A 24,666-nucleotide genomic window follows, 5' to 3' on the forward strand; every position below is an offset into this window, starting at 1 on the left:
CCTTTCTGTGTTTGGCACTCATTCACTTCCTATATTTATTTCCATTTTTCAACACAAATCCTGTTCTATATACACAAATTATTAAATTTTAATACTTTCCACATCCACAAACAATAACTTACTTAAATATGGAACTTTCCTTTATTTTTGGAAATCTCATCCTCACTATGCTCATAGTTTAACCTGTTGGTAAAATATATAAACCACTGTTCTGATTTCTAAGAGCTTTCTTTCCTAAAAAGATCCATAAAACAAATGCAGAGATAAAATTAGTGTATGACTAAAAGGGAGAAATCGACCTAGATAAAGTTTATCTTTAATTCAGAGCCTACAATCTGAATGATTTTTATGCCCTAAGCATGAGTAAAATCATCCATAGCTGGAAAACTCTTGGGTTATTCTCTTTTGCATCCTTTAATTTATCAGAAGAGTGAAAACGTTCTTGTCATCAGATGACATCAGTAAACTAGTACTCTGAAAGACATAATGGTTCCTAAAACAAGCTCCAGTTTACTTATTCACTTAACAAATTCTTGAGGAATAAAAATGAAATAGCTCCTAGCATATATTCTAATAGGATACATGCTTTAAATAATCACACAATATATAATTACAAGTTCTAAAAAATAATACAAATATAAAGTACAGGCATGACAAGACATTATAATAGAGTACCTGATTTAAGACTTGGGGGCGGGGGGTAGAAGGAAGAGGCAAAGGCTAAGCTACTATTTAAAAATGAGTTAAACAGGGATGGTCATGCTGGAACAATCAGCATGTGCAAAGGCCCAATAGTTGGAAAATAACCTGGTGTGACTAATGAAATGAAAAGCAGGGCAGCTAGAGCTTAGTGAGCAAGAAGGGGCTGGAGCAAGATGAAGCTAGTGAAGCAGGGAAGAATCAAGTTATGTAGAATCCTGTAGACCAGAGTAAAGATTTTGAATTTTACCCTAAATATAATAAACAGTTTAGTGATGGGAAACCCATTGAAGCACAGAAATAACATGTTACTGTTGAATGTAGAAGTGATTGTTTGGGTTTGGGGAGGAGAGTAAAAGGAGGAAGAATGAAAGAAAATAGGGCAGACAATAATACTGAAGTGTTGCAGCTTATAACAATTACAATAACAATGGTCATTGGCTATTTACTGTGTGCCACGTGCCATTTAATCCTCATAACAATCAAATAAGATGATTATTATTCCCATTTTTACAGATGAGAATATAAGGAACCAGTGACTAATTAAGTCTGGGTGAAAGATTTGTGTCTTGAGCTCAAAAAGTGATACTGAAGATGTATAGAAATACATTCAGACATACAGATGACCCTTGAACATGGGTTTGAAATGTATGGAGTTACATATACACAATTTTTTTTTTCAATAAATACAGTACTGTAAATGTATTTTCTTTAAGATTTTCTTAACACTTATTTTGTCTAACTTACTTTACTCTAAGAGTACAACGTAAAATATATATATAGCATACAGCGTATGTATTAAGTGACTGTTTATGCTACTGGCATTCCAGTTAACAGTAGGCTGTTAGTAGCTAGGTTTGAGAGGAGTCAAAAATGTGGATTTTCAATTCGAAGGGGTCCATGCCCCTAACCCTTGCGCTATTCAAAGGCCAGCTGTGTTGGATATAGAATACAGAACTTAAAAATACATGGGATGAAGTAGAAGTCAAGAATGGACTTCAAAAAAAAAAAAAAAAAAGAATGGACTTCAAGTTTCTAGCTTATGTTAGTTGACAAATGAATATGCCACTTAATGAAATAGAATACTGAAGGACAAAGAATTTGGGATACAGAGAGAAAAATTAAGACTTTGGTTTTAGATGTATCATATTTGAAATTCCTAAGGAATAAAAAATCAAGTGAAGATGTCAAGCAGACAACTGACCTGGTTATTTAATCTTGAGCTGAAAATAAAGGGAAAAGGCTGGAAATTAAAATTCTTAAGTCTTCAATATACAGGTGGAATTTAAAGCTTAGGACAGAAGAGTAAAAAGGTGAACAAGACCCTCACACTAAACCCAGATACTCCATTTCACTTCATTAAACATCTCTCGCCGTGATCATCGATTACTTTGATGTCACCAGGCTTTACAATCCTCATTCAACTTTATCTTTCAACAGAATTCAACACTATTGATTACTTCTTTCATCTTTTTTTTACAAAAAACTCGCCCTCCTCTATACAGTTATTAAACCCCAAGAATCCCTCCGTGCTCCCTCCTGGGTCCGTTTTTTCTAGTACTACACTCTCCTTAGGCAATTTCATCCACATGCATAACTTCACTTACTATCAACATGGCAGATGATATACACACATTAGTTTATACAGCCTGCCCAGAACTCTCCTCTGAGCTCCAACTGCCTCCTTGACAGCCTGTCTCAGGCATCTTTTCCAGTTAGAGACTGGTTAGATACTGCCTACCCGCCCCCCACAAAAGGCATTTAAATAGAGCCGAGATTTTGAAGACGATTATCACAAAACCACTACAGGCCAACTCTCCAGAACACAGGATTTTATCATCAGTGATCATTTCCTTTCATGGATCATGACCTAAAATAGGTAAACCTGACAACCTGGTCTGATAACTAGAAGACGCGGAACAACCAAACGCACGACAAAAATACAATTACTGCGTTTTAGTGATAAATGGTTCGGAAAGGGAAGATGCAGAATGGTCAAGAGTGAATGTCCAAGGCCTGATGGGTGCGCGGCAACGGAAGACACCTGAAGAGACAGTAGGCCTTGCTAAGGGGAGAGTGGCGGACGACGACAGCCCCCAGCGAAAAGGGGCCAGGTTTGGGTTGCGGAGGAAGAGCGTGACAGTAAAGACCAAGTCAAAGAAGAGGGAAAGCCTGGGGGGGAACCCAAGAGGAATACCTGTGAGGCCCTGGGAGCGTCGTGGGAGTAGGGGTGAGCTAAGCAGCAGCGGGGCGAACTCCAGAAGAGTGAACACCGAGTGGGCGGACCGCAGGCGGGGGGGGGGGGAGACGGGGGGGAGGGGGACCTGGGGAAAACGGCTCAGTTGAGAAGCTCGTCCGCCGGGCGCGCCTTACCTGTGCCTGCGGGTCCGGAGCCCGGCACTGGCCTGCCGGAAGCAGAGAGTCCGCGCGGAGGGGGAGGAGCCGGGGGTAAGGAAGGAAGGGACACCGGGCACGAAAAAGAGGAGCCGCTCACTCCCCCTAGTCAGGGAGAGCGGCTGATGGCGGGAACTGTGACCACACGCAAACACGCACGCACGCACGCACACTCGACGCGACCAGACGAAGCGCGTGCGCGCAAGCCTACAAACTCCGCCCCTCCTGAGCCTTCGTCCCGCCCCAGGAGGGAGAGAAGTCTGGACGAGACAGCCCCGCCCCCGCCGTGCAGGAGTACGCATGCGCACTCTCCACTTCGCGCCCTGTGGACCTCCCACCATTTCCCTCCTACACAGCCCAGTGGGGCATGCGCACTACATGTCCTCCGAGACTGCTCGGCTTTTCCCGCCCTTCACTGGCCTCTGGAGGAGAGTCAGAGTTCACGCCCCTCTTTGGGGATACCTGCTCGAAACCAGAGGATGCGGGGACTAGTAGGTGGCGGACGTCCTTCTGGCCCAGAATCTTAAGGGGCAAAGGACAGACTTTGGGATTGTAAACTTCCCCGGGAGCTGGGAGGCGGGAAGAGGTGTGTGGGCGGGGTCAGGGGTGAAAGGTCATAGGGCTGCGAAGGGGGCGGAGCGAGCCGGAGGCGGATGGCGGCTGCCGCAGCTCTTCATCTTTGGCGGCAGAGTCACTGAAACTGGGACGCGGCTGCGACGCGTCCGGCAGTGGGAGAAGAGCGGCGGCCGCTCCCAACATGCACAGCCTGGCGACGGCTGCGGTGAGTGACTGGGCGTTCCGGCCTGGGCCCAGACCCTCTCTAGCCCCGCGTTTCGGCCTGCTCTCCCAGGTCCCCGTGTGGGGCCCGGACTCCAGCTCCTTGCCCTCAATCTGCGAGGCCCCGGCCCTCTCCTCGTCGCGCCTTGACTGTGGTGGAGCCGGCCCCCACTTTCCTCCCTGTTGGCTCTCGCGGCCTCCTTCGCCGAGTATCGCGTTCTTTTCCGGCCCCGGGGCCTGGTCCCGCGCTGGAGCGCCTCCCTCGCGGCCGGGACCGGCCATTCATTGATTCATTGCGCTGACCGACGGTTTCAGGGTGCCGGTTGCGTGCTGGGCGCCGGCGGGGATGAAGGGGAATTCCTTGGTCAATCTGACACGGCCCTTGCTCTCAGAACTCACTGCCCGAGCACTTCGCAGCGGGAAGGAAATGGCTTCTAACTCATAACTCACACCACTTACTTTACATGTGGAAAATAGGAGACCGGGAGAAATGAATGATTATTATGCCCGACTTACGATACTCTGCGTTTAAAACCTTTTTCCCACATTTCATTTTACCAGGGCGATCTCTGGACAAGAAAAACGGATGTGTAATACACCTGTCTGAACTAATTTTTTGGCTTTCCATTGCATTTAGATAAAATCCAGACTTCTTGCTGTGGCCTACAAGGCCCTCCCTCTACCATACATACCATACGGTCTTTACCCACATTTACGGTCTAGTCTTATGTCACTTGCTCCATAAGCTCCAGCCACATTGGTCTCCTGCCCATCCCTTATACCTGTGCTTTTACATTACACTTGCACTTTCCGATCTCTATTCCTAGGACGCTCTTCTTACCACTTACCCCACCCCCTCCAATTGCACACGCACATACACACTCAGCATATGGGTGTAACTGCCTCTTCTTCCCTGGGGTCTCTTCCTAAATCTTCCTAGAGTAACCTTCCCTGACCACTCTATTTAAAGAAGTTCTGTAGCCCCCAACTTATCTGTTAATATCTTTCTCAGCGCTGATCTCAATTTTGTCATTTTTGTACTCATTTACTTTCTTGTTGACTTAAGAATAAGGAGGAAGTCCCGGGGGTCCTGTTTACATGGTTACCCCAAGTGCCAGGACAGTTCCTGGCACAAAGTAAGGGCACAAACACTTTGCTAGATGAAAAAGTATGTATGAGGGAGATGACTACTGAGAGCACACACCCATAATGGGAAAACGAGATCGTATGATTGGAGTGCACTCTTCTGAATACTGGTGACATTTATCAGTTACACTAAGATGAAGTGACTGAAGGGGGTAGTGTACTGACATTGCGTTATCAGGCAAATGACTTAAGTATTAAATAGAGGACCAAAAAAATTGCTTTTGCTTTAAATATAGAAAGTGAAAAGGTATGCTGAATATGACCAGACTGTAGAATACATTGTCATTTCCAGGGCCAGTGGCATCTCTGCCCCTGTTGCCATGTTTCTAAGTATTTGTAGGTACTCAGAGTGGATACCTTTCCATCTTTCAGTTAGAGGTGATTACAACTTCGCCAGCTTTTTTGTTTCTTCTCCCAAATTATACATGTAATTTGGGAAGAAACAAGTCAGACGATGAGGTTGCTGAGGGACACCTGGGTGGCTCAGGTGGTGATCTCAGGGTTCTGGAATCCAGTGCTGCATCGGGCTCCCTATTCAGCAAGGAGCCCGCTTCTCCCTCTGCCTGCTGCTCCTCCTGTTTGTGCAGGCGTGTGGGCGCTCCCTCTCTCTGACAAATAAAAATCTTTGGGGGAAAAAAAAAGATGAGGTTTCTGCTGGTAGGGGAGGGGCAATTTACACAAGGGATTCTTCTAAGCTTGGCTTGTCTAGTTCCTGGACATCTGATTATGTCTTCTCAGGCTTTGATACTAAACTGCTCTTTTCCCGTGACTGTCTAAACTCTATTTCTATTCACTTCCTTTTCTTTTCACTTGTTCCCTAATGTATCTTTTTCTTTTTTTGATTTATTCATTTGTTTTGAGAGAGTGGCGGGGCCAGGGAAGGGCAGGGCAGAGAGAGAGAGAGAGAGAGAGAGAGAGTCTCAAGCAGACTCCCTGCTGAGTGTGGTGCTCCACCCAGGGCTCAGTCCCACAACCCTGAGATCATGACCTGAAATCAAGAAGTTGGATGTTTAACGGACTAAACCACGCTGGTGCCCCAACCTAATGCATCTTTTGAACAGCCATTAGAGCTGTGGTTCTTTACTTGTGATAAATATGCAATACTTGTTTCTTCAATTACATTTACAGTGCTTTACATTGATTTAAAATTTAAGCTTTTAGATAGATTTTCATCTGTTAATGCTATTGGGCTCCCGCACAAGCTCTGAGAAGTTCCTTTGTGCCACTCATTCACTAGACTATTTGTTCACTGAGGAAATGGAAGCATAGAAAAGTTGAACCACCTTTTCCCCAATCATTCATGCATTCTTATAAACTGCCTGTATTACTCTGATCTACATAAAGGACAGTAGTGGTATATATTACTGGAAACTGAGAAGAGTTAATGATAACATGCAACAGTTCCTACAATAATCTAAGTTACTTGAGAAGATTTTCTTTGTTTAATGATGACAAGTTTTATACTTGTGTATACCTTTATTTTTCTCTTTTTTAAAATAACAGGTAAGGGATGCCTGTGTGGCTCAGTCAGTTAAGTGTCTGCCTTTGGCTCAGGTCATGATCCCAACGTCCCGGGATCAAGTCCCACACTGGGCTCCCTGCTTAGCGGGGAGCCTGCTTCTCTCTCTACCGGCTGCTCTCTCAGTCTCTCTGACAAATAAAAAAATAAATAAGTTTTAAAAAATAAAATAACAGGTAAATCATCACTTCACCTAGGGAGATGGTACTATCAAAGGAGAATGTGATCACATGAACATAGGATTTTATTCACTAGAGGGAAGAATTGAGAATTTGGCAAGTATCTTAAATTTTGACCCTTGAATAGTATTTTATTAGGCTAGAAATACACAATGTGTGTTTGTCATACTTTATAGCATACATTTTAATGTTGCCATTATTGCCACCACACAATATAATTTCTCACATCGGTGAAATAGGGACAGAAATACCATGCAGGATTATCCTAAAGATGAAATAAGAATATCAAAGTACTTGGTGGTTGGCTGGGTATAGTCCTTGTTTATATGACTTGCTCCCATACTTGAGCCTTGGGGCTATAATTCCTGCCTCAACAAAGTAACAAATCACTTTGTTGCGGACCTTGGAGGTTGTTTCAGAGTAGTAGAACTACAAATCTTCCTATACTATGTGGGTCTTTAATGAATGTTATGCTAGGTGGCTAAAATAGTCAAAGGTAAGCCTTTAAGAGATTGGCTATGCATTTTTTTAAAAATTTCCCCACTAGGAGACCCTGGGTGGCTCAGTCGGTTAAGTGTCTGCCTTTGGCTCAGGTCGTAATCACAGTGTCCTGGGATCGAGTCCCGTGTGAGGCTCCCTGCTCCTTGGGGAGCCTGCCTCTTCCTCTCCCTGCCACTCCTCCTGCTTGTTCGAGTGTGCTCGCACTCACTCTCGCTTGCTTGCTCTCTGTCAAATAAATAATTTTCCCGCTAATTGGCACTGGCAGTTTTAACATCCTTATATACATGTTTTCCCTTCATTTTCCACCTAACCAGTAGCATCATCAGTACATCTTTTTGTGGGAGCTGTGCCAGACTCCCAGATGCTCTCCTCTTTGGCAAGTAAAAAGAATATTGTACACTCTGAGAGATCTGATTTTTTTTTTTTTTAAGATTTTATTTATGTGAGAGAAAACAAGCAGGGCGAGGTGCAGAGGAGGTGGGGAGAAGCAGACTACCCATTGAGCAGGGGACCTGACGTGGGGCTGAATCCCAGGACCCCAAGACCATGACCTGAGCCAAAGGCAGACACTGAGCCAACTGAGCCACCCAGGTGCCCTGTGAAGGATCTGATTTAAACACTGTCTCCTCCCGTGTCTTCTGTTAAAGCTTCAAGCAAATTGCCTAACCTTTTTGGTTGTTCATTTCCATTTCTGTAAAGTTTTAAAAATTTATTTATTTGAGAGAGAATGAGAGAGAGCATGAGAGGAGGAGAGAAGTCAGTGGGAGAAGCAGACTTCCTCCTGAGCCGGGAGCCTGATGTGGGACTTGATCCCGGGACTCCAGGATCATGACCTAAGCCAAAGTTGCTTAACCAACTGAGTCACCCAGGAACCCCAGCATTTCCATTTTTAAAAAGATATTTTGAGGGGCGCCTGGGTGGCTCAGTGGGTTAAAGCCTCTGCCTTTGGGTCAGGTCATGATCCCAGGGTCCTGGGATCGAGTCCCGCATCGGGCTCTCTGCTCCGCGGGGAGCCTGCTTCCTCTTTTCTCTCTGCCTGTCAAATAAATAAATAAAATCTTTTTTTTAAAAAAAGATATTTTGAAGAATATTCTGGCCCTTACAAAGATATGAGGATAATGAAGCTAATATAGTATTTCCCTTTGGCATTATTTAGAAAGTGTGTTTTCTTGGATTATCATCATTATGTAGACACCAAAGCTACATGTTGAGTCATTTCCAGACTTAGGAAAATAATTTCTCATTCAGTCTTCTGCCATTCCTTCTTTTTTTTTTTTTTTTTTTTTTTAAGATTTTATTTATTTTTTTGACAAAGATCACAAGTAGGCAGAGAGAGAGAAAGTGGAGGAAGCAGGCTCCCTGCTGAGCAGAGAGCCCGCTGCAGGGTTCAATCCTAAGACCCTGAGACCATGACCTGAGCTGAAGGCAGAGGCCTCAACCCACTAAGCCACCCAGGCGCCCCTGCCATTCCTTCTTTATTCACTGTCACATATTTATTGGTAGGAAAACCAACAGGTATTTTGGCCCTTGAATATAAAGTTGTATTGAAAGATTTGGTTATTTTCTGTTTAAAAAAGCCATCAACATTATTGTTTAAATTTACTTGATCCATTAAACAGAAAAGAGGAGAGTGAGTCCCTCCTAAATTTTGATAATATAAACATTTTTTAAACATATCTGTTACAAGGAAGGGACCACTAACTTTAAGGAGGGTATACCTAAAAATATATAATTATATAGGATTTCTAATCATGGAAAGAAGCATTGAGGATGATAACTAATAGTCCAAATCATACTTCTCATAAATGACTTTCTGGTTTCTGCGTGTGTTATTGAACCCACTGTTTATCCAAGTCCAACCGTTAATGAGCTGTATTAGAATATTAAACTTAGAGTTCTGTATTAAGTTCTTAAAAAATAATTTCTTCAACTTGGATCATTGTGATTGCAGTCCTGTAGACCATGTAGGGCTCACTGATTGTAGAAAGAGATAGAAAACAGTTCGAATCTAATTCTGCCATATACTCACGGTATGAATTTGAGTCTGCTAAACCTCCCTGAATCTGTTTGCTCTTGCAGTTTTGAGAATAAGGGGAGGTAATAATCTACAGTGATTGGTACATTGACATAAGCAAGGATTTGTTTAATACATGTCACCACCTATAAATAATTTCTAGAAAAGACAAACAATCTACAGTGGCAGAATGCTTATCCGTGGTTGCCTAGGACTGGGTGTGGGGTTTACTGAAAGAAGTGCTAGAGAACTTTTAAGAACGGTGGAAGAGGTCTATCTCTTGGTTGTGGTGGTGGCTAGTCGAGTGTATAGATTCCTCAAAATCGAAATATACACATAAAATGGGTATGCTTAAAACTTTATGCAAATTAACCTTGATAAAATTAACTTTTTTAAAAGGGTTTTATTTATTTATTTATTTGAGAGGTGGAGAAAGGTGCAGAGGGAGAGGAAGAAGTAGACTCCCCACTGAGCCGGGAACCCACTTTGGGGCTCAGTCCCAGGACCCTGGGATCACAACCTGAGCTAAAGACAGATGCTTAACCGACTGAGCCACTCAGGTGCCCCTAAAATTAACTTTTTAAAAAGATCTCTTAGTCTCTCAGTCACAACTAAGAGCTAAATACCAAGATTTTAGAGCCACTGGGACTTTAATAATCATAGTTCCCTTATTTTACCAATGATAAAATTGAGGCTTGGGTTAGTAAATGACTTATCCTAGGTCATACAATTATAGAAATGGCAAAATTGTGTTTTGAAACCATTTCTGGCTCCAGTCCAGGGTGTGTTCCACTTACTGTACTTGTGTAGTTACATGTAAACCAGGTCTTTTCTGTTCTTTAATAAACAGGTTTTTAATTCTGGATCGTGTATAGGTTTTATAGGGTCTGTGAATTCTTAGAAATTATGTGTAAATTTTGTGGAAAAGAAATTATGTGCAAAACCATTTACACTGGGGCACCTGGTGGCTCAGTGGGTTAAGCCTCTGCCTTTCACTCAGGTCATGATCCCAGGGTCCTGGGATCAAGCCCCACATCAAGCTCTCTGCCTCTGCCTACTTGTGATCTCTGCCAAATAAATAAATAAATAAAATCTTATTTAAAAAAAAATCATTTGCACTTGTCTGATTCAAGAAGTGTTAACCTCTATTCTTGTGGTATTACCCTGTTATTTTTAATATGTTTAAGTTAAATGGTCTCCAATAGAGAATTTATAGATGAATTGCTTATCAGCCACTGAGCAGTTTGTGCTACTAGCTGGAGTTCCCTATCAGCCACAGTCTCAGAAAATATTAGTAAATCATAAGTTAAAAGAATTTTAGCAATTGGCTTAGGAATCTTTAGAAGTGATCTTTAAATAGAGAATGGGAGGAAGAGGAAACCTGCCATGGTTTACTCATAGTTTCATCAGTTTTAAAATGAGGATAACAACCAGGTGGTTCTGATCATTAGATGAAACCATGTTTTAAGGGGCGCCTGGGTGGCTCAGTCGGTTAAGCGTCTGCCTTCAGCTCAAGTCATGATCCCAGGGTCCCGGGATCGAGTCCCGCATCGGCCTCCCTGCTCGGCAGGAAGCCTGCTCCTCCCTCTGCCTGTGCTCGCTCACTCTCTCACTCTTGCTCTCTCTCTGACAAATAAATAAAATCTTTAAAAAAAAAAAAAAAAAGTGTACCTGGGTGCCTGGGTGGCTCAGTCAGTTAAGTGTCTGACTCTTGGTTTTGGCTCAGGTCATGATAGGGTTGTGAGATCAAGCCCTGCATTGGGTATGTGAATTGTCACCCTCAGGGTGCCTGGGTGGCTCCGTTGGTTAAGCATATGTCTTTGGCTCAGGTCGTGATCCCAAGGTCCTGGGATCAAGCCCTTTGCGGGGCTCCTGGCTCAGCGGGGAGCCTGCCTCTCCCTTCCCCCCTGCTCATGCTCGCGTGTGCGCGCTCTCTCTCTCTCTAATAAATAAATAAATCTTTAAAAATAAACACATCTTTCTCTGCCCTGCTTGTGTACACATGCTTTCTCTTTCTCTCTCTCTCTCTCAAAAATACATACCTGTGTAAATAAAGTGTACAGTATAGTTGTTTCGTCTCTCATTCACCCCACTCCCTCTTTCACTTCTCACACCCTTTTAGGAAGACCTCGATTTCTAGATTCTCATATTTTTGTGAAAGGTGTGCCTAAATGGTCCTTGGGATTTAGAAGGAGAGTAAGATACATTTGGGGGTGTTATTACCATGAAGATCTAGTGAGATGCTGGAGTTATGCTTTGGAATTTTATTTAAGGATAATGTCCAAAGTATTTCATCAGTTGTTAATATTAGTACAGGTGACCCTTGAACAAGGTGGGGATTAGGAGTGCTGACCCCAATCCTCACACACAGTCAAAAATCTGAACATGCAACTTTTTTTTTTTTAAGATTTTATTTATTTATTTGACAGAGAGAGATCACAAGTAGGCAGAGAGGCAGGCAGAGAGAGAGGGGGAAGCAGGCTCCCCGCTGAGCAGAGAGCCCGATGCGGGACTCGATCGCAGGACCCCGAGATCATGACCCGAGCTGAAGGCAGCGGCTCAACCCACTGAGCCACCCAGGCACCGTGAACATGCAACATTTGACTGCCCCAAAACTTACCTCCTATTCACCTACTAGTGACTACTAACTTTATCAATAACAGTTGATTAACACCTATTTTGTAGGCTATAAATATTACATACCATATTCTTATTAAAGTAGAAGAAAATGTTAAAGCAAATCGTAAGGAAGAGAAAATAGAGTACCGTACTGTATCGAAGAAATCCACATATGAGTGGACATGTGCAGTTCAAACCCATGTTCAAGAGTCATCTGTACTTATCAATACGTAACTGAAAATGTAAATATATTTTCCTTTTTTTAATTTTCCAAAATAACTAAACTTCTGCATGTATTATAAAATTACCTGTTGATGTATGTGGGGGAGATGTGCGTGTGTTAGTGTGCATTAGTGGCTATCACTAGCTAAATTATTCCCATGTGAACCATGATTTGACATAGGGAATTATGTCAAATGGTCTCACTGACTTTCTTATTAGAATGATGATCATCAAGTATCTTGTAATCTCAATTAAGTTGAGAATTTCTCTTCACCTCAATGGTATCATTTATGGTGCTGATTGTTTTTCAGATTCTGATGAACTCATAGCAGTGACATTTCAGTTTTTGTCTGAGATGTTTACATATTCCCTGTCTCTTGTCTAGGTCACAGGAAATGTTTGTTTGTTTGTTTGTTTGTTTGTTTTTTGAAAGTCATCTTTAGATCAGACCTAATCTTTCAGGCAGGTGAAAAGCAACCTTAGCAAAGCAGTTAAGAGAACAGACTCTGTTGCCAGGCTGCCTGGGTTCAAATTTTGACTTTGGCACTTAAGTGTTAAATAAGTTCTCTGTTCCTCTATAAAGTGAGGGAGATGACAAGTATTTATTTGGGACGGTGCCTGACAGAGTAAACACTACATGTTAGCTTCCATTTTTATTTTCAGAAAAAAATTGTATTTATCCCATAACAAATTGGTATTTGGTGGGTTTGAACTAAGTCCTGCTATTAAGTTGGGAGCAAAATTCACCAGGGATATTGTAAATGAGGGTTCTTATCCCAAGTATTTCCTGGCGTCAGACTGCTCTTACTGCCTTCCCATTGCTAGAATGGCTACAGAGCCTCTAGCTCTCTTGGAACCAAAGCCCCATGGAAGCTGCAGTTCCCGTAAGTAGTCTCAAAAGTTTGAGTATTTAAAAAAAAAAAAAAAAGTTGGAGTGTTGCTGGCAGCAGGTAGCCATGACCTTAGGTACCCAAGTTGTCACCAGGCAGTGGCCCTTTAGGGTGTTCACATCACTCCAGGGGCACCATCCCTTTGCTGGAGACAGGTGGGCTTTGGGAATGGAGTGTGTAGGGGCGGGGCCTGGTGTCCAGAAGCAATGATATGCTGGAGTGGGGGCTACAGGTCCATCCTGCTGTTCACCTGGGGCTCCCCAGGGCAGCATGAGGATAGGAATTCCAGATATGAGTCGCAGGCTGGCTCTAGTGGGGGCAATAGAGCTTACTGCTGGTGGTGTCCGGGCGACAGGACTTTAGGGAGAGTTGAATGAGTCATGACTAATCAAGACAGATGCTGTATTGCTGGAGGAGTGTCTGAAGCCCCTTTAGTTACTGGATTGTGGGTTGTCCAAGGGACTGGGCAGGAAACCCAAAGCTAAAATTTTAGCCCTTGTTTCCCCTGAGCTTTTAAGATGATGTAATACTTTAAATAAACATACCCTGTCTTCTGGTGGGAATTACATTCCCCCAAATAATTTTAAGTTGAGGGCCTATGTAGAGCAGTCTGGAAAGTGCACGTGGTGGGTCAGTCCTGCTTTTGCTGTTGGGTGATGGAAGGACTGCCCTATTCATATTGTTGCTGTGGGAGCCTGTGTTTCCTTGAGGAGCATCACTGGAGGAAGCTACAAAGCACCTTCTGACAGATTACTCTAAGGCACTTAAGGAAGACTTGAGCTGCATGGTATTTCAGTCCATTTAGCAAAACGCCCTGTGGTTCATTCTGTCAAGCAAGTGAAATGATAAACATTAAGCTAAAAGCTTATCATCAAGCTTCCATTTAGAGAAGGCTGCTGTTCAGCTTGGGTAGAGTGATTGTGAGTACACCTGATAGTCTGTCTTAACTTTTGTTCTTCAACAAAGACAGTTGTCCTCTCAGTTCCTCATCTTTCCGTGTGGACGATGGTAAGGTCGTCATTCTGTCACACTAAGGTGTAGTGGGAACATGTAAATGCCGTGGGAAGCTGTGTGATGCAGTTCAAGAAGGCACTGGAATATGCAACTGCATACTTGGTGAATTGAGCAGGTTAATTCCTCTGAGTGTTAGCTATCTCATCTACAAGTGTAGTTGCCTTTTTTCTACCAATTCACCCTGTCTACCTATCTATTCCCCTTGGTTGGGGGAATTAAGTGAGAAAATATTGGGCATAGAGCTAGAAATCATGAATTTGTTAGGACATTAGAAACTAGAAATAGCAATGGTAATCATTTTTCTAGTCTATTATCTTATTTTCCAGAAGAGTAATTAAGGAACTTAACCAAGGTCACAAGGTTGTTTGACAAGTATGGAGAATTACAGAAATGCTCGGGTTTTTTTGGAATGGTGTGATGCTTTAGTACAATAATGAAAGAATGTTCTGTGGCCCCTACATGAGTAAGTAATGAGTGATTCTCAAAGGGACTGAGTTAGAGTATGTATAAGAATCATTAGAAGGGGAGCATTTCCAAATTACATAGGTTTTTCTGCTCCATGGAGGAGGATGCTGGAATTACTGTGGAAGGACCAGCAATGGGTGGAGAGGGTATAAATTGTTTTCTTTCAGGAACTATTATAGGTATATGCTTTTAAAAAGTTTAAGCTATGCAGTAGATTTTATTGTATACAACAAAAAGTAAATTAGGGCACCTGGGTGGCTTAGTTGGTTGAGCCTCCAACTCTTGGTTTTTGCTCAGGTCATGACCTCAGTGTCTTGAGATTGGGTCTTGAGATTGAGCTCCGCATTAGGGTCTTCCTCCAGAGTCAGCTTGGATTCTTCCCCTCTCCCTCTCGCTCTGTTCCCTCCACCCCCCACCCCATGTGCTCACATGCTCTCTTGGGCGCTCTTGCTCTCAAATAAATAAATTTTTAAAAAATTAAGTAAATCTCTCATATAGGTTCCTACCTCAGCAGTAATTACAGTTTTTTGTTGTAGTTGTTACTGTTATGTGTCATTCTAGAAACATTGTATATGAATATATAAGAATACAGTTGTGTATATTAATGGATTATATATAAGGTTCTGTACCTTTTGTCTTTTTTTCTATTTTGTATCAGCACATATAGAGCTATCTTTTAAAAAGGGCTACATAGTATTACAAATATAGATGTACCCATACATATTTAAATTTTCCTTTGATAGAAATTTACTATTTCAAATTTTTGCTTTTAAAACAATGCAGCTGGGACGCCTGGGTGGCTCAGTCAATTAAGCCACTGCCTTCGGCTCAGGTCATGATCCCAGGGTCCTACGATCAGAGTCCCACATCAGGCTCCTTGCTCAGCAGGGAGTCTGCTTCTCTCTCTGACTCTGCCTGCTTGTGCTCTGTCTGTCTCTCTTTCTCTGAGAAATAAATAAATAAGTAAAATCTTAAAAAAAAAAAACAAAACAATGTAACAGTAAACGTCCTGGTGTATCTTCAGTACAGCCCAATTGGTTGGTTGAATTCCTGAACATGGAATTACTAAAGGATGTATGCATTTTAGATTTTATTTTTTAAAGATTTTATTTATTTATTTGACAGAGCAAGAGCACAAGCAGGGTGAGTGGTAGGCAGCAGGAAAGGGAGAAGCAGGCTCCCCGCAGAGCAAAGGGAGCCCGATGTAGAACTCGATCCCAGGACCCCGGGGTCATGACCGGAGCTGAAGGCAGTTGCGTAACCAACTGAGCCACAGGCACCCTGCATTTTAGATTTTGATAGATTGGCTTAAGTGTATATATTTAGAAAAGCTCTCCTGGTATTTAGAAAAAAATATATTCCTTCTAAAGCAGAGTAAGACTTGGTTTGATTCTAATGAAATTCACATGTTCACTTTCTTGTTTTCACTTAAAGCCTGTGCCTACTGCACTGGCTCAGGTAGATAGAGAAAAAATCTATCAGTGGATCAATGAGCTGTCCAGTCCTGAGACGAGGGAAAACGCTTTGCTGGAGCTGAGTAAGAAGCGAGAATCTGTTCCTGATCTTGCACCCATGCTGTGGCATTCTTTTGGTACTATTGCAGCACTTTTACAGGTGGGTATATATCCGGGAGTTGCAGGTCAGTCCTGTTCCCCACACTGTCTCTCTGCCTTGGCTCAAATGATTTTGAAGTCTTGAGTAGAATGATTTTTTAAATGTCAGCATTTTAAGAATCTGTTTTAGAAAAGTAAGGTGCTTGTTGCAGTGCAGGTTAATAGATCTCACCCAAAAGATATATTTAATCTGAGATTAAAAATCTCTATTTTTAACAAGCAGCTGCCCCATTCTTAAGTCATTCTGATGCAGGCAGTCTGAGAACCACACTTTGAGAAACACAGCTTTAGGACTACTACAAGACATTTCTAGATTTCTAGGTGACATAGGAGAAAAAGTGGAAGGCAGAGTATAAGAACTGCAGAGTATATTCTGGTGAACAGAAATGTTAAGATATAACAGCTATAGGATTAGAGGTAGGTATGCTTGTACATTAAAGAATAAATCCCTGAAATGTGGTTCTGACTGTAATGGTCATTGGTGAGAAATAAATTGATACAGCATAATCCTAAAATATCAAGATAATAGCATAATCATCCTTTAAAGTATTGTCTAAAATTCCCAATAATTTTTCAAATCTGTTACATAAATTTGCATTCAGTTTCTACTTCATGTAGCCAAGAAACTAATCTTTTTAAAATTTATTTTTTATTTTCATTTTTTAAAGATTTTATTTATTTATTTGAGAGACAGAGAGTCTAAGAAAGAACATGAGAGGGCAGAGGGTCAGAGGGAGAAGCAGACTCCCCGCTGAGCAGGGAGCCCAATGTAGGACTCAATACCAGGACTCTGGGATCATGACCTGAGCCGAAGGCAGTCACTTAACCCAACTAAGCCACCCAGGCGCCTGAAACTAATCTCTTTTTTAACTATAGTTAGCATATGATGTTCTATTAGTTTCAGGTATTCAACATAATGATTCAACAGTTGAATAATTCTGTACTCACTGCTTATCACAATAGGTATATTCTTAATCCCCAAAACTAATCTTTTTTATAGGAACATTTTCAATAACAGTTTTACAGTTAAAGTAAAAGGAATTGTATACAGCAAATCATCCCTTTTGGATAGAGATTATACATATTCACTGCTGTTTGTATCTATCCCCCTGCATATATTCCTGTTCTTATCTCTCCCTTTTTGTAGTTGCTACCTGACCAAACTCAGATTGCTTTCTAAGTACTGTGGCTGATTTACTGACACTTACTATCATGGTAACTTAAAACAGGGTGTTAACAAAAAGAAGGGTTTATAACAGCCACAGCCCCTCAAGCAAAGGCCTCCACAGATGCTGGATGTTAGGGGAAATATAGGTGACCACAGTTTCCTCCAGAGGAATCTTCTAGAGACCTATGTAGAAATGTCACATAGTCTCAGGTGTATTTGTGATGAAAAGATAGGAGCATTATTTATTTTTGCTTGGACTTTGATGATTCAGCTACAGGATATAAGGGTTGGGGTTTGTAGGGTTTTGCTTTAATACCATCAAAATTAATTGTGAAATAGTTATTCTTTATTCATCTGGTGCTGGTTTCCATTTTTTAGGAAATTGTAAATATTTATCCATCTATCAACCCACCCACCTTGACAGCACACCAGTCTAATAGAGTTTGCAATGCTCTGGCATTACTACAATGTGTGGCGTCACACCCAGAAACCAGGTGAGTGCTTGGATGAGTCTGGCAATGGAGGTTTGTATCAAATATGGTCTTTTTCTGATTGATGAGCGGAAGGACATGCAATAGGAGTAGGAAGCATGTGCGTAGATGTGGATCTTCAGGATTCTCGTGTTTTTTTAGAGAATTTCTTTTCTCTAATTCACCAAGTTTTCATGTAGTAACGGTATAGTATTGTTTGATAGTTCTAAGTTTTTTTTTTATTATGGTAAAATATATATGACATAAACTTACCATTTCAGCCATCTTTAAGCGTAGAGTTCAGTGGTATTAAATATATTTATAATGGGCAGCTATCCCCACCATACATCTCCATAACTCTTCTCATAGTGTAAAACTAAAACGGTACCCATTAAACCGCAGTTGCCCATTACTGTAACCCCCTGTAACCATCATTCTACTTTGTGTTTCTTTGATTTTGACTACTCTACTACCTTAGTTAAATGGAATCGTTCAGTATTTGTCTTTTTGTGCTTGGCTTATCTCAACATCCATATTGTAGCAGATGTCAGAATTTCCTTCCTTGTTAAGTCTGAATAAAAATCCATTGTCTCATTTACTTTTTACCCATCCATTCATAGCAATGATCTATTAAGGAGTGTTCACGGGGTCTGTGGCCGGCTCAGTAGAGCGTGTGATCTTGATCTCAGCGTCATGAGTTCGAGCCCCACATTGGGGATAGAATTTACTATTAAAAAAATTAAAGTAAGAGTGATATTCACATCTCAAGAAAGATCAGGCATGTAGATATTTCCTCCTCCTGAATTCATGGTAGGCATCCCTATGTAAGGCACAGTGCATGGCATTTACTACCAGTTCAGTAAATATTTGACCCCAGTATTTTTTCCCCAATGAACCTAGTTTGGCTTCGTAATCTTTCTTAACACAAGATCCTCGGCAATCTGGTAACAGGTCAGAATTGGCATGCCAGTTGGCATGCTACATCTGATAAGAAAAGGGAAATCCTGTTCAGTAATCCTGTTTTGTGACCTTTATGGTTCTAAGGCATTTAACAGTCATCTTATTATAGTCTTTTGTCTCTTTATCAGTTATAAGATCTGAGTGCTAAGTTGGCACTGACATTGCAGAATTTCAGAGAAGTTACTGTGAAAATTATTCTTAAGCACTTAAGGAAAATGCAAGAGTACTTTGAGTGTTAAAAATTTAAAGAGTTTGTTCTCCCACAAGATTAGTTATCTATAAATAATACAAAGTAATAGATTGGTTCTATATTAGTTGCCTGAGATACTAGCTTCAGATTACAATGTTTTTAGAGGGGTACCTGTGTGGCTCAGTTTGTTAGGCCTCTAATTCTTGGTTTCAGCTCAGGTCTTGATCTCAGGGTCATGAGATCGAGCCCCAAGTTGGGTTCCACACTCAGCATGGAATCTGCTTGGAATTCTTTCCCTTCCCTCTCCCTCCCCTTCTGTTCCTCGCCCCCCCTTGCATGTGTGCTTTCTCTAAAATAAGTAAATCTTTAAAATGTTTTTAGAATACTTAGTATATCAGAACTACTCTAACAAAAAAAGAACAGTGTGCATTGAAACAGCAGATAAATCTCATAATGGCTGCTTTGTTTCTTCATTTTGGTTTATAATGTTTTGTCTGACTTTACCTGTGAATATTATTAATCAGTCATAAATTAGGTGAGGGAAGGCACCTAGGAGATTCTCCTGGGCAGTTAATAGCATTTTTATGACCTATTTTTTAAAATCCACAGTTAGATATTTTATCAGTTTTTTAGGAACTTGGTACTAATTACAGGGAAAATTTTGTATTCTCTTAACCATAAACCTAGAGTAGATTTTTTTTAACTGTGACATTGCCATTTTGAGCTAGATTTTGAGAGGAGGGGGATGAAAGGGGGCTCCCCTGTGCACTGTTGGATGTTTAGCAGCATTCCTGGCCTCTGCTCACTGGACGCCAGTAGCACCCCATTGGTTGTGACAACCAAAAATATCTCCAGACATTGTCACATGTACCCTGATGAGCAGAATCTCCCCAGCTAAGAACTGCTGGTCTAACTAATGACCAACAACTCTTCTAGAGATTCCTTGGTTAGTTGACATTACAGGCCCTAACAAAATAAACTGTCTGGAAATTGAATGTTCAGAATCCTTAGACATGAACTCTGAGCTCTGATTGGGATTATGTTTTTCTTCCAGGTCAGCATTTCTTGCAGCACACATCCCACTTTTTTTGTACCCCTTTTTGCACACTGTCAGCAAAACACGGCCCTTTGAGTATCTTCGGCTAACCAGTCTTGGAGTTATTGGTAAGTTATTGGGGTGGTTTTGCAAGTCTGAAATCTTTGGTGTTTTGGTTTTTATACCTTTTGTTCCCCAATTGTTCATTTTTGTCTTCAAGGTTGAGTCTATTTTCACTAATGAGGGCATAATAATAAATAGTAATAAATAATAAATATTTATTAAGTAAATAAGTAATACAGTGGTTCTTACTAAGTACCATTCTGAATGTTGTTAATAAGGGTGTGAAGACCCAGCATTTGGGATTAAATTCAGCATATGTGTAGAAACAATTACCAGAATCATAGGGAGAATAAAGAACAAGCTAAAGGCAACAGAGTATTATTGCAGAAATAAGAATTCGAGTTGGTTTTTTTTGGAGGGGGATGCCTGGGTGGCTCAGTCTGTTAAGTGTGCAGCTCTTGATTTCAGCTCAGGTCATCATCTCAGGGTTGTGAGACTGAGCCTCTATTGGGCTCTGTTCTGAGTGTGGTGCTTTCTTGGGTTAGTCTCTCTTTGCCTCTCCCCCTGCCCCTCTGACTTGAGCCCATGCACTTTTTTTTTCAAAAAAAAAAAAAGAATTTGCATTGGTTGTTTTGTTTCTTTCTAACTTTGAAGGTTTTGTCCTATAACTACAGATGTTCATCCTCTATTTCACCTTTTTGAATTTTTGCATGCCAAAGGTAATGTTTCCATGTATATTTACTATAGGAGATGTGTCTAAAGTACATTTTACTCAACAAAATAATATATTAGCTGTTTCAGATCTCAGACTCCCAGATAATAAAGAACTGTCTTTGGATTTATGAAAAATAAATACATTCAAGAAGTGTTTCTTTTTAAATTCCCTTCAGTGTTATTTTCTCTTAGTTTTTGCTCACATGCTGACCAAACAGTAAGAAATCAATTGTATAAACTTTGGTTATTGTGTTTATGTTCAACCTGTGTTCATATCCCTATAATTATAAACCATAGGTCAGGAAGTATACTGTAAGAGTTTAATACTTCTATTGCTTCTCAACCTTTTGGTTAAGATCAAGTGTAGTGTCTGTTCTTAGCAGTTGAAAAGTTTAGTATTTCTGAGACATATTTCTCAGAAATATTTTATTGTACATTTAAGGAGTAGCTGCTATCTCATGTACTCCACATGAATGTTACTGGTTTTTACATCCTCTCCAAAGTAGTACTCTTAGTTAGAAACATTTTTCCCCAATGTATTTTATAATTTTAAGCTACAAAAATTTCTCATGTAGGATTTAAAACATGAACAAGCCAAAAGAAGACAGTTCTATCATTAATTCCGATTTAAATTGTCCTACTTCTGCTGGGTTTTTTTACCACAACAGTCAGATGATGCATTAGGTGATGTTAGAATAGGTTAACTGTAGGGGGATAAAAAAGATATTTGTATATATTAGAGAATGATGACTGCATTAACATCCATCACCACACATGGGCTGGCTCAGTTGTTGGAGCATGGGACTCCTGATCTCGGGGCTGAGTTCACGTCCCACCTTGGGCATAGAGATTACTTAAAATCTTTAAAAAATCCAGCACCACACACATAGTTACAAATTTTTTTTTCTTGTGATGAGAACCTTTAATATTTATCACCTTAACAACTTTCAAATATGCAATACAATATTGTTACTATAGTCACTGTACATTACATGTGCAGGGCTTCTTTATAACTGAAGGTTTTATACTTTTTGACCACCCTTACCCATTCATTCATCCCCAGTTTTTTACTGAAAAAAATTCAGTGGAATTAATAAACCTCTAACCAGATAGACTGGGAGAAAAAAAGAAAACACAAATTACAGGTTCCAGGAATGAAAGGGTATATGTTATAACAGACTATAGACGTTAGAAGAATAATGAGTACTGCTAATAACTCTAAGCCCATAAATTTGACAACTTAGGTGAAATGGACAAATTTTATGAAAGATTCAGTCTGCCGGCCTATACTCAAGCGAAAAAAGATAATCTGAATAGCTTTACATCTATTAATTTGTTTTTTTGTTTTTTAAAAGATTTTATTTATTTATTTGACAGAGAGAAATCACAAGTAGATGGAGAGGCAGGCAGAGAGAGAGAGAGGGAAGCAGGCTCTCCGCTGAGCAGGGAGCCCGATGTGGGACTCGATCCCAGGACTCTGAGATCATGACCTGAGCCGAAGGCAGCGGCTTAACCCACTGAGCCACCCAGGCGCCCCTAATTTGTTTTTGTAGTTTAAAAACCTTCCATCATAGAAAACTCCGGGCCCAAGTGATTTCACTGATGAAGTCTAACAAAAATTTAAAGCGGAAATAATACCAGTTCCACAGAACTTTTCAGAACATAGAGACTTCTAAATTCTTGATGAGGCCAGCAGTAATTATTCTGAAATAAAACCAGAAAAAGACATTATAAGAAAACTATAGGCCTCTATCCCTCAAAAACATAGATACAGAAATTCTCAACAAAATGTTAACAAATCAAGTCCAACAATATGTGAAAAAGATCATCATGATGAAGTGGGTTTATCCCACGAACAAATGATGGTTTAACTTTCAAAAGTCAGTCAATACAGGGGTGTCTGGTTGACTCCGTTGCTAAAGTATGCAACTCGATCTCAGGGTTGTGAATTCAAGACCTACAGTGAATATAGAGATTACTTAAAAATAAAATTAAAAAAAAAAATCAGTCAATATAGTTGGCCGTATAAACAGACTAAAGAAGAAACAATGTATAACCATTTCTTTAGTTTAAAAAATAAAAAGCCTTTGATAGTACTCAGCATCCATTTATGATAAATATTCCAGCAAAGTAGAAATAGAGGGAACTTTCTCAACCCAAATAAGTTTAAAAAAATAAATCCTACAGTTAAGATCACAGTTAATTTGAAAAACCAAGCTTTGCCCCCCAAAATTGAGAACAAGGCAAAGATATTTATTCTCACCACTCCCATTCAGTATCATCCTGGAAATCCTACCTGTTGCAGTAAGGCAAGAGAAAAAAATTAAAGGCATACAAATTAGAAAAAAATTAGATAGTCTATTCATTTTTATGTGCTAGCTAAAACAGTCAGAAATTGAAAATTTAAAAACCTACCATTTGTAATAGCATGAAAACATGATGTAAGTCTTACAAAAGATGTGCAAGATCTATAGCTAGAAAACTACAAGGCGATGATGAAAGAAGTCAAAGAAAACCTAAATAAATGCAGAGATATACCGTGTTCATTGATTGGTATATCAGTGATTCAGTATTGTTGAGATGTCAGTTCTCCCCAAACTGGTTGTATAGGTTTAGGGCAATTCCAACAAAATCTCAGAACTTTTTTTTTCATGGAAACTGACAGGCTCTTTCTGAAATTTATGTGGAGAGGCAAATGAACTAGAATATCCAGGGTTTCTTTTGTTTTAAAGATTTATTCATTTATTTTAGAGAGAGTATGTGTGAGCCCTGGGAGGGGCAGAGGAAGAGGGGAAGCAGAGCCCAACATGGGGCTCAATCCCAGGACCCTGAGATCGTGACCTGAGCTAAAACCAAGAGTCGGTCATTCAACAAACTGAGCCACCCTGATGCCCCTAGAATACCAGTTTTTAAAAGGAAGGACAAAGGGACGCCTGGGTGGCTCAGTTGGTTGGACAACTGCCTTCGGCTCAGGTCATGATCCCGGAGTCCCGGGATCGAGGTCCGCATCGGGCTCCCAGCTCCACGGGGAATCTGCTTCTCTCTCTGACCTTCTCCTCACTCATGCTCTCTCTCACTGCCTCTCTAAAATAAATAAAAATAAAATCTTTAAAAAAAAAAAAAGAAGAAGAAGAAGGACAAAGCTGCAAGATGAATACTACCTAATTTCAAGACCTAGTGGAAAACCAGTTGTCAGGACAGCATAGTATTAGAGAAAAGCTAGACTTATAAATCAATGGAGCAGAACTGGGGAGTCCAAAAGTTGACCCACACAGATATGGTTAATTGATTTTTTTTTTAAGATTTTATTTATTTATTTGACAGACAGAGATCACAGGCAGGCAGAGAGAGAGGAAGGGAAGCAGACTCCTTGCCAAGCAGAGAGCCCAATGCGGGGCGCGATCCCAGGACCCTGGGATCATGACCTGAGCCACCCAGGCGCCCCAGTTAATTGATTTTTGACAGAGGTACAATGACAGTTTAGTGGAGAAAGGATAGTCTTTTCAATAAATGGTGCTGGAACAATTAGATATCCATATGTAAAACAAGGAACCATGATTATACCTTGTACTGTATATAAAATTAGAATGGGGGCACCTGGGTGGCTCAGTCATTAAGGGTCATGATCCCAAGTTCCTGGGTTCCAGCCCTGCATCGGGCTCCCTGCTCAGCGGGAAGCCTGCTTCTCCTTCTCCCATTCCCTCTGCTTGTGTTCCCTCTCTTGCTGTTTCTCTCTGTCAAATAAATAAAATCTTTTTAAAAAAATTAACTCAGAGGGGCGCCTGGGTGGCTCAGTGGGTTAAGCCACTGCCTTCGGCTCAGGTCATGATCTTAGAGTCCTGAGATCGAGCCCCACATCAGGCTCTCTGCTCAGCAGAGAGCCTGCTTCCTCCTCTCTCTCTGCCTGCCTCTCTGCCTGCTTGTGATCTCAAATAAATAAATAAAATCTTTAAAAAAAAAAAATTAACTCAGAATGGATTTTAGACCTACATGTAAAGTTAAAATGAAATAGT

The 24,666-nt window shown here is 40.8% G+C and overlaps 2 protein-coding genes and 1 pseudogene across 6 annotated transcripts in view; 2 read left to right on the top strand and 1 right to left on the bottom strand.

Annotated features, from left to right (window-relative positions):
- USP37 (ubiquitin specific peptidase 37) overlaps positions 1-3,328 on the bottom strand; it is an 86,167-nt gene extending 82,839 nt beyond the window's left edge. For 3 of the 5 annotated variants that reach the window (XM_032354805.1, XM_032354804.1, XM_032354803.1), the window contains exon 1: positions 3,073-3,326. The gene's annotated coding sequence lies outside the window, so the exon portion shown is untranslated. Of the gene's footprint in view, positions 1-2,896; positions 2,982-3,072 lie in introns of those variants that run through there. The other 2 variants (XM_032354807.1, XM_032354806.1) reach the window with 2 other exon arrangements.
- A 123-nt stretch (positions 3,329-3,451) lies between these two features.
- CNOT9 (CCR4-NOT transcription complex subunit 9) overlaps positions 3,452-24,666 on the top strand; it is a 32,725-nt gene continuing 11,510 nt past the window's right edge. Inside the window, exons 1-4 of the mRNA XM_032354818.1 lie at positions 3,452-3,874; positions 15,874-16,053; positions 17,599-17,714; positions 19,895-20,004. Of these exons, the coding sequence (XP_032210709.1) occupies positions 3,851-3,874; positions 15,874-16,053; positions 17,599-17,714; positions 19,895-20,004 (430 nt within the window). The 5' untranslated portion in view covers positions 3,452-3,850. The remainder of the gene's footprint in view (positions 3,875-15,873; positions 16,054-17,598; positions 17,715-19,894; positions 20,005-24,666) is intronic.
- On the top strand, positions 20,985-21,113 carry LOC116598034 (annotated as a pseudogene).

Source organism: Mustela erminea, chromosome 8 (assembly GCF_009829155.1).
Source record: "Mustela erminea isolate mMusErm1 chromosome 8, mMusErm1.Pri, whole genome shotgun sequence".
In the NCBI taxonomy this organism is placed as follows: domain Eukaryota; kingdom Metazoa; phylum Chordata; class Mammalia; order Carnivora; family Mustelidae; genus Mustela; species Mustela erminea.